Consider the following 14,569-nt stretch of genomic DNA (forward strand, 5'->3'; position numbering starts at 1 on the left):
AATCGTCAGTTTGTGACCCGTCTTCATCCCATTCCGATGATTCATTATCGATAGAGTTAAAATCAACCTGTTGCTCGGAGCTTTCAATAACGAAGGCCGAGAAAATATTAGAATCATAATGAATATGAGCGTGCCCGTTTATGAATGCAAACGAGTGGGTCATGATGAGTACCTTTCCAACAGAGAGATCTTGAGATCCCTTAACATCAATATGACAATTTTCAAGGCCTATGACCTCGCCCCAACAATTAGCAATTTTTCGAAAAGTATATTCGTTCCAGCACGTAATGGGAACCCCTTTAATATGAAGCCAAACAAGACGTCCCGGGGAAGAATATTCAACCGGATCCCATGGTCGAATATTATCCAACCAATTCCATAATGGATGTTTCTTACCAAAGCCTTGGGGATTAAGTACATCAAAAGCAAGTCGAGTGTCCTCAAAAATTAACAATACTTCCTTTCCTCCGAGATATTTAGTTTCAAAGCCATTGAGGTTTTCCGACTTACATATTTCATTGAAATAGTCAAGATGTTCTATATCCTTAACCGCCCCTATCAAGGTGTGACCAAGGAGTTCGATCAGTTTCTCATCTTTTGGTACGTTAATTGAGAATTCTTTATGATTTGCAAAAGGTATATCAGTCTTACGAACTGGAGATTTATTAGTTAGAACCTCAGTAAACTTACGATCATCGGTACCCTTGTCAAAGAATATCGGAGGGCTGGGTTGTTTCTTACTAGCGTTGGTAGGCGACATATTACAAGGCTGCTGACCAATATGATTATACTTTTCTGGATCGGTACGGTCATGGGCCTTGTAAGCAACGATTAGCTTGCCATCAATAGCAATCATATTTAGCTTTCTAGTAAATAAATCAACGTGATGAGCAGGTATGTTTTTAAATCGAGCAAAACCATAACGCTTACCATTCTTTAAAGTCTTCTTTGGAATGTAGATTTCTGATAACTCGCCATATTTTTTGAACAGGCCCCATAGATTAGCCGCAGTCCACGATTCAGGAAAGTTAAAGAATAAAAACGAAGTAACGGTTTTGCTTACCAGATTCGTGTGAATGGGAGTATTAGGGTTGTCATATTTCTTTATCAGATTCAAAGCATGTTCCCGAATCTTGAACCTGTGATAGATCGATTGGTTGGCGTCGTTAAGGTTGGTGGATGACGAAGCCTTAGGGTATTGAGGTGATTGAAAAAGAGGTGGGAAGTCATCGGCTTTTGGTATACCCAGATTAGGGTTTACAGAGACGTTACATTCATCAAAAGGGTGCCCGTGATTTTTTGTCAGATTGGGGTATTGTGGAAGATTTCTGGAGTGACAATTTCGGTTTCGATCCACTTTAACCCAAACCCCAACGTTTTCCGGTTGGTATTTGATGTTATTTATGATGTGTGAATTCTTAGAATGATGTTGTGATTTGTTGTTTGTAATAGATCTTGGAGTAAAGGGAGATGTATGCATCGGAAACATTATTAAACTGTTATCTAAATGTGAAGGAATGTAAATAGTCGCCGGAAAAAACTGAAAAAGAAGCCGTTAGCGGTGATAGAAGAGGGAGACGAGTGAGAGAGAAAGAGAGTATTACGAGTAATATGTCAAGATTAATTGTGCGAATAAACAAAGTAAACTAGAAACAAATAACATACAGAAAACTTAGAGATTGAAACACGATTGCAGCAAACAAGATTAGATCAGAAGATTTCTTGCCGTTAGAAGATGAACAGGTGAGGAGAGAACGAGAGAAACGAGAGCATTTTTCAGTGAGCATCTTGTTCTTGATGTATATCAAAACCAGATTCATTCAATTGTGCATTCATCCTTTTCATGTCTCATTCAGGTTGATGTTGACTGCTTACGTTTTTCATCCGAAGCAAGGTTCCCAAACGCACCATCAAAGAGATTCCCGAATTGTAATCTACCAACATTACAATCGTAATTTCCTAGTATAAATATCTAATTTCTTAACTATCACTTAGTTACATTAAGTTAAAAATATTAGGACGTCTCCAATATATATTGAATTAAAAGAACACATTCATGTACTCGTTTAAGGTGGATGAAATCTATATAGTCTAATAAACCTCTAAAATGATAACATCATCATTAAGCTAAATTACCCTTTATTTTTTATAATGATGATGTCATAATTATATATTAATTTAATTAAAAAAATAATACAAAATCTTTTATAAAAGGAAATATCAATCTCTCTTAAATTGTAATTTTATTTTTCTAAAAAAATTTAAAATGCATTTATTATTATTAATAATTATTAATATTATTAAAAATATAAATATAAATATTCAACTTTGAGCGAACTTTATGTTTGTAAAATCAACGACAAGTTTCTTAGTCGGAATCCGTGATTCCACGGGGCAATAAACTAAATGACTTTAACATTTACATTCACTTAATACCTAAAACATATTATTAAACTGTTTCGTTTAAACAAATCTGTATTTCTACGGGTCTACTTTTTCTAAAAGACAAACTTATAATGCAACACAAGTAACAACTATAACTCTATAAGTATTTACAGTACATTTTGCTAGTTCAAGTGATGAACCCAACTTCTTAAGGATTTTTTTCCTTTGTGTTTTACGAAGAATCAAACACTTCTTATTTTACTAATTGTTGGTATATCCATCAATCCTTGGGAGCATAAAAATTGTACATAATTTACATCCCATTTTAAAAGCGACAGTTCAACCTACGTTAAGGGTACGATAAAATCGCCCATAATCACCACTCGTTCATATTTCTTCTCATAATTATAGACATACATATCATTTATTTTATACATCATCGTCAATATACAAATCTTTACATCTACTATAAATATGGACCACTAAAAAAGAATCTTCACACTCCCAATTGCTTAAATAACAAACTAAACTGACCATGTCGTCCGACCACTACCAACATCTACTAAACTCCGACGAACCCGAAACCGCCTACGACCCGACCCAAAAAGTCCACATCATCGAAGTCAACGACGACAACGACTACACCGTAACACCGCCGTTTTCATGGCGGAAACTATGGTTATTTACCGGACCCGGGTTTTTAATGAGCATAGCATTTTTGGATCCGGGTAATTTGGAAGGTGATCTTCAAGCGGGTGCAATTGCGGGTTATTCGTTATTATGGTTGTTATTATGGGCGACTGCAATTGGGTTACTTGTGCAGCTGTTATCGGCTCGGCTCGGCGTGGCTACAGGGAAGCATTTGGCTGAGCTGTGTAGGGAAGAGTATCCGAATTGGGCGGGGAAGTTGTTGTGGGTGATGGCTGAGCTGGCATTAATTGGAGCTGATATTCAAGAAGTTATTGGGAGTGCTATTGCTCTTAAGATTTTGACTAATGGCTTCTTGCCACTTTATGCTGGTGTTCTTATTACTGCACTTGATTGGTAACCTTATATATTTCCATTTTTTTTATTAATTGTTTTTTGTTTTTTTTTTATTGTAGTACGGAGTAACATTTTTTAATGTTGAGCCCTAAGTGACTTAGAAAGTTATGGTTTTTGACAGATTAAATTAGTAGCTTTGGTTTGGGGAAATGGGTTTTAAAATAATTTTTAATTAAATTAAATTGATGTTTCATTGGCAAAATTAACTTTTTGCTACAATAGTTTTATTTTATTTTTTTAAGAAATTTAGGGCCTTTTTTGGTGGAAAAAAGTAATGGTTTTCTAAAGCCCTGTTTCTGCACAATTATTTTTTTTATATATAAACTGTTCCTTTTAAAGGCTTTTCTCAAATTTGGATCTTCTAAAAATTAGTAAAATTTAGAGTTCTTGATCTTCTGTATTCCTAAATCTTGGATCTTTCACATGAATTGGATAAAGACTTTGGGTTCTTTTGCTTATTTCTGTAAAAAAGATGGTAACTTTATCTTGCATTTTATAATTGTGTGTTTCAAAAAAGATAGTAACTTTATTTTGCTTTTGTGCTTCTGTTTTTCTATTTATGTTTTGATGGACTGCAAATTCTAGCAGGCTATAGAAATCTTTATTTTTTATTGACTAATTTTGTTTCTTACAATCTTGATTGCAGTTTCATTTTTCTGTTTCTTGAAAACTATGGTGTGAGAAAATTAGAAGCGCTTTTCGCAGTTCTTATTGCAGTTATGGGAATTTCATTTGCATGGATGTTTGGTGAAACTAAACCCAATGCCAAAGAACTTTTAATAGGTACGAAATCGTTTTCACAAACTTCATGTCTACTTTTTACTCGATAAAACGCTAAACTTGTTGTTTTATCATGTTCAAGGTCTTGTGGTTCCAAAACTTAACTCAAGAACAGTACAACAAGCAGTTGGAGTTGTAGGCTGCATTATAATGCCGCATAACGTATTCTTACATTCTGCACTAGTACAATCAAGAGAAGTTGACCCAACAAAAACGGGCCGAGTTCGTGAAGCTTTAAGATACTACTCAATCGAATCAACCATAGCACTTGCTGTATCGTTTATTATTAATCTTTTTGTGACAACTGTTTTCGCAAAGGCGTTTTTTGGTACTGCAATTGCTAATAAAATTGGGCTTGGTAATGCGGGTCAGTTTCTTGAAGATAGATTCGGTGGTGGGCTGGTACCCATTTTGTATATATGGGCTGTTGGGGTATTAGCTGCTGGACAGAGTAGTACTATAACGGGAACTTATGCGGGTCAGTTTATTATGGGCGGGTTTCTTGATTTGAGATTGAAGAAATGGGCTCGGGCTTTGATTACTAGAAGTTGTGCAATTGTTCCTACTTTGGTTGTTGCGTTGATTTTTGATGGTTCTGAGGACACTTTGGACGTTTTAAACGAATGGCTTAATGTGCTTCAGTCCATTCAGATCCCTTTTGCTCTGATACCATTATTGTGTTTGGTGGCAAAAAAAGATCTCATGGGTGTTTTTGCCATTGGACCCGTTCTAAAGGTATGGCCTTTTATAATATATCATAGGTTTATGAGTTAATTATACTAAAGGGGAAGTGAATATGGTGCTGTTATACATATAAGCTTATATGACAAACACCACAAATTTTCATGATTTTGATGTTTTTCTTGTAAACTAAACTACATTTTAACTATTTTACAACATTTTATATGATTATATATTGATTTGAAGCAACGAAATTCGAATTAATTCATGTTTTGCATGAGTAGTTCTCAAACACTATTAATATGCAATTGTTCATGTGGAACAACATGTCATCTTTATGTGATGAAATTTGCGAAAAGAACTAACAACAAAATGTAATCTTTTGTTTGTTGTAGATTCAATAACGTATTTCAAAACTTATTATACAAAAACAACATCAAAATCATGAAAATTTGAGGTGTTTGTCATATAAGCTTATATGCACAACAGCACCATATTCACTTTTCCCTTATACTAATATGATTATATGATTATTGCTCAAAACTTTTCTTATTAATAAAAAATTACAATAATTCAAGATTTTAAAGACGAGCCCAACACACCCACTATAGAGGACCTAGGTTATACTCACTCACTAGACCAACACTTTGACGTTAGTTAGCCTTTAATTTTATAAATTCTTAGTGCACAATAATATTTAGGCGACAGTGTCGACCATATATCATTCAGGCGGTATAACCGACCATATATCACTTAGGCGGCAGAGCCGACCATATAATAAAAATAACACAAGTGCACTAAGAACTCAAACACAAATTAAGGCTTAACCGGGAAACTTAACAAAGAACACTTTTATTAATACAAAGAAACAATTACAATATTATGGACTCAACTCACACTCTTACTTCTTCACAACTTCTACTTCTAACTCTTCTTCACTTCTTACTTCTTCTCTACTTCACACTTCACTTACTCACACCTTACACAAATGAACTACTCATCACCCATATTTATACTACCCCATAGAACATTCTAGAAACTAGATATTTTCATGGATAAATATCTAGATATTTTCTACACATACAAATATCTAGATTTTTCCTATCAAATATTTCTAGATTTTTCCTACCATATTCTAAATTCTAGATATTTTCTTATACATATTAATATCTAAGTATTTTACATATATACATCTACTAATACTAAATTTGCATTGTATTTTAACAATATTTAGCAGACTTAAAAACAAACAGTCTTCAATGTCCAGCATGCAAACTTTCATGCCCTACACACATGGTTCGCTGACCTTCAGACAAAAATATCTTTAAAAACAAACAGCACACTAGTCTTATGTGCATTTATATACAACAACAAAACACAATCCCACTTATGTGCGTTTATGTAAATAATGATTATAGGTTGGGACAACTTTTGTAAACCTTTTTGTTGTTAATTGCAGACAATTTCGTGGCTTGTGGCTGCTTTGGTGATAGCAATAAACGGCTACTTATTACAACAATTTTTTGCTGAAGAAGTAAGCGGAGTCACGTTTACATCTATAGTAACCGCTTTCACTGTTGCATATGTTGTATTTATAGTGTACCTTATTTGGCGGAGCATCACTGTTACCACATTCGGTTTCTTTAAGTTGGGACGCTAAAAACCTTTACAAGGAACTTGCGTAACTTTACTTACAAGACAAGTTCATTAACGTATTTTAATCCTATGAACCTTAAATCTTGAATGCCAAGAGTAGCAAAATGATGGTGTCCATCTTCACAACATATATAATATCATTATTCAATGTAATGATCATTTATAGAGTAACTTGAGAGGGGGTGATAATGATTGTAAAATCAGCCCGATTATTAGTGCCAGTCATAAGGACTTTTGGTCATACCGAGTATGTATTATTATTTATCTTAGAGGTAGGATATATGGCGATTGTAATACTATGAATTTTTATGTCAAGGATGTCTTTTTCGTGTAACGGTATTATTGTGTGTTTGTAAGTTTGTTAAACCTCCCCTGCTTTCATAATTATAGTACCTTGTAATTTTAGAATGGACATGTAGCCAAGTCACAATGTTTTAACCAACAAACTTAGACAGAAAATAATAAGACCCAAACCACTTGTTTCATCTGCAGCCTGCAAGGTGCATATAAAACCCAATAGGGTCACGTAATAGGTAATGAAAAGGCTGTGGTGAAATTTCAGTTCAATTGGACATTTTTAGTTTGATAATTAATTTTGAGGGTCAGGAGTAGGTTATTTATAAAACTCAATAAAATAGAAATTGAATTCTTAATGTTTGAATTAAAATAGTGTTATTAGTTTAGTTAACTCAAGAGTCAATACTTCCAAAAACAGGGCTCGAAATCAATAAACCATGCTTAACAACTTAGCCAAGCAAGACTTAACTAAACCCAACCCCATCAAGAACTGATTACCAACACGACAAACAACTATATATATATATATATATATATATATATATATATATATATATATATATATATATATATATATATATATATTACCAAAAAAATCCCACCAACTACCAAAAAAATCCCAAATCCACTAATCGGCATCGTCATCCACATTACAAACAGTGGGACGTGCCAAGGATATCTCATCCCCGGTGTTGGTGTTGACGAAGTCCTTACCCGAACCCGCCTTAAACGAAACAGTCGACCCGTTCCCGGTCCCAACGCCCGAGAAAAAGCCGGTCGGAGGAGGACTGAACCCGCGCTTTTTGAACTCATCGAAAAAACCCCCTTCTCTTGACGGTCGTCTCGAACCCGTGCCCACGTAAGCCCACTTGCAAGATCCAACCACTTGAGCATCTTTAATCGAAATTTGGATCGCATCTTCGTCTTCATCATCTTCCAAGCAATCATGTAAACACAACGCATTATCGGACGCAACCTTCTTCTTTCCTTTATCCTTAGCCATACCTTTAGGACCAAACTTCTTCACCCTGGGTCAACGAAACTTACTCGAGTGTTTGAACCACCCGCGACAAAAACCTCCACACTTTGCATCCGTACAAATACAATGCAACCTGCCAGCAACATTACTCGTAGCAACATGAGCCAAATTATCCAACAAACGACTCGTCTCCAGCCCGTCCGATTGAGAAGCTTCTGACCCCGCAACAATACTCACGATCTCGTTCAATTTTCTTTTTTTGTTGACGAAACCTTTACCTTCAAGTGCCACATTTATATCCTTATAATGTAAGTCATAAACAACCGAATTCACATCGCTCATGTTCCCCGAATCAACAACAACAACAACAACAACAACAACTGATTGAGGCCCTTTAACCTCTTGCCTCAGATCAAAGCTCATATTGTTATCCTTATCACCAAACTTTGCACGCCCTAAGCCATCAACCAAACTTGTGCCTGAATCCGTGATTGGATTAACCAAATTAACTGAAAGAAAAGCGGGAAAAACATAAGCGGAAGCTGGACATGACCCATCAGGTCCCAATGTAACCGCCTCCATCCCAACCCCATCAAAACCTGTTGCATTCGCCACCACACCCTTGTCATATATGACCCCCAACCCGTCCACGCCATGATCAAAATCACCCACATCAGTCCCTCCAGAAACACCCTCGCCAATCGATAACTCTCTGTTAAGATCCTTAACGCAATCCATATCAAAACCAACATCTAACACGCAGTTAACAACCAAGGGATCATTAATCTCGTTAACCCAAACCATTGTACTCGAATAAGACCTCGAAGCAATCAAAGACACATTAATCAACTCGTGGATATGATTAACCACACTTGTCTCAATAAAGACAAACAAAGAACCATCCAAGTCGGTCTTAAACGACGAATTAGCCACAAATAACACATCACCAGTACTTGGCAATGACTGAGGCATCAAAATCATAAGAAAACACCAAAGGAACCCCTCAAATCTCAATCCATCCATATCTAAAGAAGCTAGCAGTTTTGGCCGATATATAAGTTAAAACTAAAAATCACATTCAGTCGAAAGAGCCAATAATCTACCCACACTCACGTCGTCCAGATACTGCATGATGATACGCATAATAATTCGTATCGATAAAACACATCTTTTCATAACTTGACGACATCTTGTCTCGGATTCAACCGGCATAGCGGTCCAGGAAGGAGTGCTTCTTCTCAGATATACTTAAGTAAACCGACCAGAAGACCATTCAAGTATATATCCGAGATGGAACGTCCCGGGTATTAGCTGGCCGAGACTTCACATAAGCCCATCCTACCCAGACAGGTGAGTCAATTACCGGCACCACTCACCCGAATACATACGTATAGAAGAAGTTATAGACTAAGCTATCACGAAAAGGTCTACCCGGCCAAACACACCAGCCACCCGACAAATACTTACAAAGAATACTACGGATAAATATATGAACCGATTGCAGCCACACCCGGCCAGGAGAAGACCGTGAAAAAGCACTTGGAATAAACATCGGGTAAAACCCTTTTACCTAACCAAGAGTGAAAACATTAATCCGTCACATCATAGTCGGAACATAAACTTGATCATTGGAATATACGCTTGATTCCGGAACACACGCTTGGCCCGGGACACACGCTTGGTCCCGGAACATACACTTGATCCTGGAACACACGCTTGGTCCCGGAGCAGACGCACAAATGGGTCTTGGTCCTGGAACATACACTTGATCCCCGGAACACACGCTTGTTCCCGGAGCAGACGCACAAACGGGTTATATGCCACGTCAACCCGCGAATCTAGGAAAAGTTTGTTAGGATCTGTTTGTAATGCCAATGACAGGGACATGTGTCATATCAGCCCTCGAATCTGGCGAAGTTTGTTATGACCATGAAAGGGACATGTGCCACGCCATCATTCCCTCAAAATACCTATAAATACACCTATGGGGTCATTTATTACACACCGCTGGATACATACTGTTACTCTACCCAAATATCTTACTGTAGCATTATCCAGCTGGAAATACAACTCCGATAGAGATTTTGGTCGATATCTGAGTTAACTTTTACTCAAGATATTAACTTATTCGATCTAATCGAGTGAGGTTAATCGCATCGCTTGTTTTACACCCTTGGAATCCAGATTTCAAATTAGGGTTTGCATAGTTATTGGCAAGGTTGTAAAAGTCGCGAGTCGGGGACGCATCGGTCGAGACCTAAAAAGGACGCGTCGGCCGAGTCGGGGGACGCGTCGGGGACGCATCGGTCGTTGACCAACGTTGACTTTATTAATAATTTCTTAAATATATATTTATATATGTATAAAATAGTTGATTTTGTACCATAAATTTCTTAAATAAAAACTTGAATTTAAATACAATCAAACTTCAAACTCAATGAATGTTACGGAGTGCATAATTAGTAAGGACACAGAGAAAAGAGCGGCCCTAAAAATGAAAACAAACCCTAATTTTAAAACATATCACATCTGGACTAAAATTTGACTGATTTTGACCGTTTTTGACCAACTTTGACTGTCTTTGACCGAACTTTTAGCTTTGACCTTCTTTTGAGTCGTTTTCAGAAAAAACGGGACGGAGAACCCAAAAAAACGACGCATCGGCCGACTCGTCGGCCAAGTCGGCCGACTTTTACAACACTGGTTATTGGAGTTAAAACATTCGATCAATTCTTTTTCCCAAATTAAGCACTCAAGTCTAAATCTATAACTCACCAAATTAGATTCAGGTGTGATCACTGCACAATACAACCATAAACACCAAATTTTGTAACACATGAAGCTAGTACCTTACGGCTGACCAGAAATGTCAGCTTAGCAACGTCTAAAGAGACTTTATCAACCAACAACACACACCTCTCCAGTCGAGCATCAAAATCAGTCCGCTGCAAGATATTGAAGTACCTATGTGATTGATTCCCAGCAAGCCCAAGACCATTACTAGCACGGGCCTTAGGCCACCCAACGTAGATAGGTTTTCTAAAAAAACGGGAACCATTGAGCTTTGAGACAACCACCGTGCATTATCAGGGTTGGAATACGTCACGAAGGCATATCTCCTAGCATGCCAGTACTTGATTTTGGAAATAACTCCTTCATTGCCAAAAATATTACACAACAAATCTCTTGTGCATTTTTTTAGTCTACCCACAAAAATCGTGGTCCCAATTGCATCGAGCTCGCCTTGAATTCCACCATTCCTGACGGACGGTACATGACCGTCAGTAAGTCCGTCAGGTACCCCCCACCGAACGTTGAATACTAAAAGTAGAGATAGAGAAAGCTACGAAGTAATTAAAAGAAAGAAAAATGAAAGACCTTGAAAAAGAACAAAATTACAAAAATGTCATTGCGATGGTTGATTTGTAAAAACATGAATAGTTTTGTAGTTGATTTGTAAAAAATGAAAAATATAGTATCTCATATATTTGTTTTTTAGATAAGGGAGGAATGTGTGAATAGTTTTCGATTTTTTTCAAATGTTCTTGACACAAGTATGTGAACAATAGTTTTCGATTTTTTTCCAAATAATGTAAGATACTTTGTGTTACTTTAAGTTATGTGGTTGTTTTGTAGTAAGCGAAAAGTTTTGTGATTAATTTGTGAAAATTAAAATATTTTGTTGTTAACTTGGCAAAAAAGGAAAAGTGTAGTATTCCATAATTTTGTGTTTTAGATAAAGGAGGAATATAACATGCTTTAAAATGTCAACATAAAGTTGGTGAGATATATAGGTTTGATGCTAGCAGCGTTATAACTATGGACCACAAGATTTCATGTTTATACATAATACACTCCTCGTGTATGAAAAGTCGTTGAGCACTTGGTAACTATACTTAATATTTAAATCACAGCAGCATATTCTTAAATAAACCCTACACCGTACCAAGTGTAGTAACGAAATGAAGTACTGTGCAACAGTTTAAAACTGGTCGTCCAGCCCGGTTGGGGTTGTCAGGCCCGATAGATCTATCAACAGGATTCGCGTTTACGCTCCTCACGTAAATATTAGCTACCAAGTATAAAGAAATATGCCATGGTACAACTCAACGTAAAGTTTATTTTTGATCACTTGTGTCCATACCGTAAATCATTTATAAAAACAGCGCATGTATTCTCAGCCCAAAATAATTAGAGTTTAAAAGGGACTATATACTCACCTAATGTATTTTGTAGTAAAAATACATATAACATCACTGAACACGTATAAGGTTGGCCTCGGATTCACGAACCCTTAAAGCTTTGTCTTAAAAAGAAGGCTCCAAACGGGACTTGAACCCACGACCTACCGCTCACTGGCAAACACCTCAAACCATTCCACTGTCCGTTCTCTTTTTAATTTAATCTAGGACCTAAATTTAAATAATTCGGTTTTATAATTAAGCCCTAAACACAAATCCAAGACATACCAGCAGCCCAACCGAAATATCATATCTCGGCCCAATGGAAAATACGGCCCAACAGCATTCAACATCATTCGGCCCAGTAGAAATTAATTCTTGGTCCAACCGCAATTCTGGTTCCTTTTTCTAAAAAAAATATGGCACCGCAGGGATTGAACCTGCGACCTCTGGTTCACACAACCCACCCCTTGCCAGCATGCTATCTTATTCTTTCTTTAATTATGTATAAACTAAATATAATTAACCCTTATCTCTGACTCCTTCTTCTTCTTCCTAACTTCAAACCCATAACTATTCATCATGATTATCTTCATCTCCATTACACTTCATTATCAACATCAATATCATAATCGTGCATCATTATCGACATGTATCAACATCATCACATCATAACGCTATCCTCATGTCTCGTATATCATCAATCCGTTAACATCATCATCATACAACGTCATCACATGTCACCCAATTATCTTTCATCATCTTCGTTTCTTAACATGAATAAACCCTCATATTTCTTTCTAATTAATAGGAATAGAAAGCGTGATATAATAGTAGCAAGTTAACGGTAACACATGGTGATGGTGTCGATTTAAAACAGGATAAATGTAACAACGGCGGTAATAATTTTTAATGGGTTTTTCGATGATAGTATGGTGGTGGTTTGTTGATTTAAATCAGAAAATAAAAGTAATCGATGTGCAAGTGACGATGGGTTATGATGGTGGGTGCACGTAAGTGTTTGATGTTTCGAATGGGAATGGTGGTTTATCACTCTCCAAACAGGAAAGTCGAACAGTTGACACACGAGAAAAGGAAAAAAAACTCGATGGTTCTAGGTTGTTTACAACTGCACAGACCGTAGCAACCGGTGGTTTGTGGTATTGGAAAATAACGAGAAATAAAGAAATGGTTTAAAGGGTTCGAGATTCACAAACAAGGTAGAAGGAGAAGAGAGAGAGTAAGGTGGTGATCCGTAGTAATTGAAGTGGTTGATGGTGGCTCACGGTGGATGATGGGGTGGCCTTTGATGTTTGATAGTGGCGGAGGTGATAAAATGATGAATGGCTTCGGGTGTTGGTGGTTCATGTTGTGTTGTGTTCTCGATGAGAACCCAAAATAAAACCGAAGTTGGTTTCGTGGTGAAAGCTCATGGTGGTGGCGGTTGATAGTAGGGTGATCGATGGGTTTAGTGTGATGGAAACGGTGATGGTTTTGGTTGCTCATCCATATCTCTCATATATGTATATATGTAGTTTGAACAAGAGAAAAGAAAAAAAATAAAAACAAAGACATAAGCAACAAGTGGATTGGTAAGGTTTATAAGGAGGTTATTTTCCTCTATCTCCATATGTCTGTATATGTATATTGTGGATATTTATAGAAAGGTGATAGTGATAAAGAACACAGTGCATCTAAGTTAAATAATAATATATATGATAAAAGAAAAAAAAAACGTGCACAAACAATTATAAGATATTTTCTACCGACACTCTTAGATATTTTTACTTCGCAGAGTGCTATATCGTGTCCATTGCTAAACAGTTGACGTATAAAAGTGTTCCTAAAAATCTCAAACTTTTAGGTTAAATATAATTAATTATTCCACTCATTAATTGTTTGAAACCTGATCAAAAAGCCTCAATAATTGTTTATTTTATGTTCCAATATATATATACGGAGTACAAAAACTTGGTTCGAAAAGGTAAAAAAAATATTTATCAAAACTATTATCTTTTTATTCAATTTTTGGAACAACTTTTATTTTAAAACTTCATATATATATATATATATATATTAGACCTATTTTAGAAATAATTAAACGTCAACCGAAAGTTACAGACATTTATCATTTAAACTCAAAATTAATTATATTCAATATATACTATGTATATATATAAACAGTTTTAAATAACAAAATTTACTATGCAAATAAATATATATTAAATAATTATAATATATATATATACAAGAATTATACATATTAACTAATAGTTTTTTTTTTTTTTACAATGTATTTTATTGTACATATTTATTTATAACAATAAATGTACATAATAGTTTGTTAATGTTCGTGTCATTATATATTATACATATATTTATATATACACATATTTATATATATATATATATATATATATATCCACACATTTACAAGTAATGGTTCGTGAATCATCTGGGATAGTCAAAGGGTAACTGATTATATGAATATGAATTTCAAAACTTTGTTATAATTCAGTAGGCTTATAACTACCTTTAGTGGTTCTTGACTGTAGAAGGTATATAG

The 14,569-nt window shown here is 35.7% G+C and overlaps 1 protein-coding gene across 1 annotated transcript; it reads left to right on the forward strand.

Annotated features, from left to right (window-relative positions):
* The first annotated feature begins 2,905 nt into the window (after window positions 1-2,905).
* LOC139866072 (metal transporter Nramp3.2-like) lies at window positions 2,906-6,879 on the forward strand. Its single transcript, XM_071854202.1, has 4 exons — window positions 2,906-3,429; window positions 4,076-4,212; window positions 4,292-4,944; window positions 6,350-6,879. Exons 1-4 carry the CDS (start codon window positions 2,921-2,923, stop codon window positions 6,548-6,550), a joined length of 1,500 nt encoding a protein of 499 aa, XP_071710303.1. The 5' UTR covers window positions 2,906-2,920; the 3' UTR covers window positions 6,551-6,879.
* The last annotated feature ends 7,690 nt before the right edge of the window (window positions 6,880-14,569 follow it).

The sequence above is a fragment of the Rutidosis leptorrhynchoides genome, chromosome 9 (assembly GCF_046630445.1).
Source record: "Rutidosis leptorrhynchoides isolate AG116_Rl617_1_P2 chromosome 9, CSIRO_AGI_Rlap_v1, whole genome shotgun sequence".
NCBI classification, from domain to species: Eukaryota; Viridiplantae; Streptophyta; class Magnoliopsida; order Asterales; family Asteraceae; genus Rutidosis; species Rutidosis leptorrhynchoides.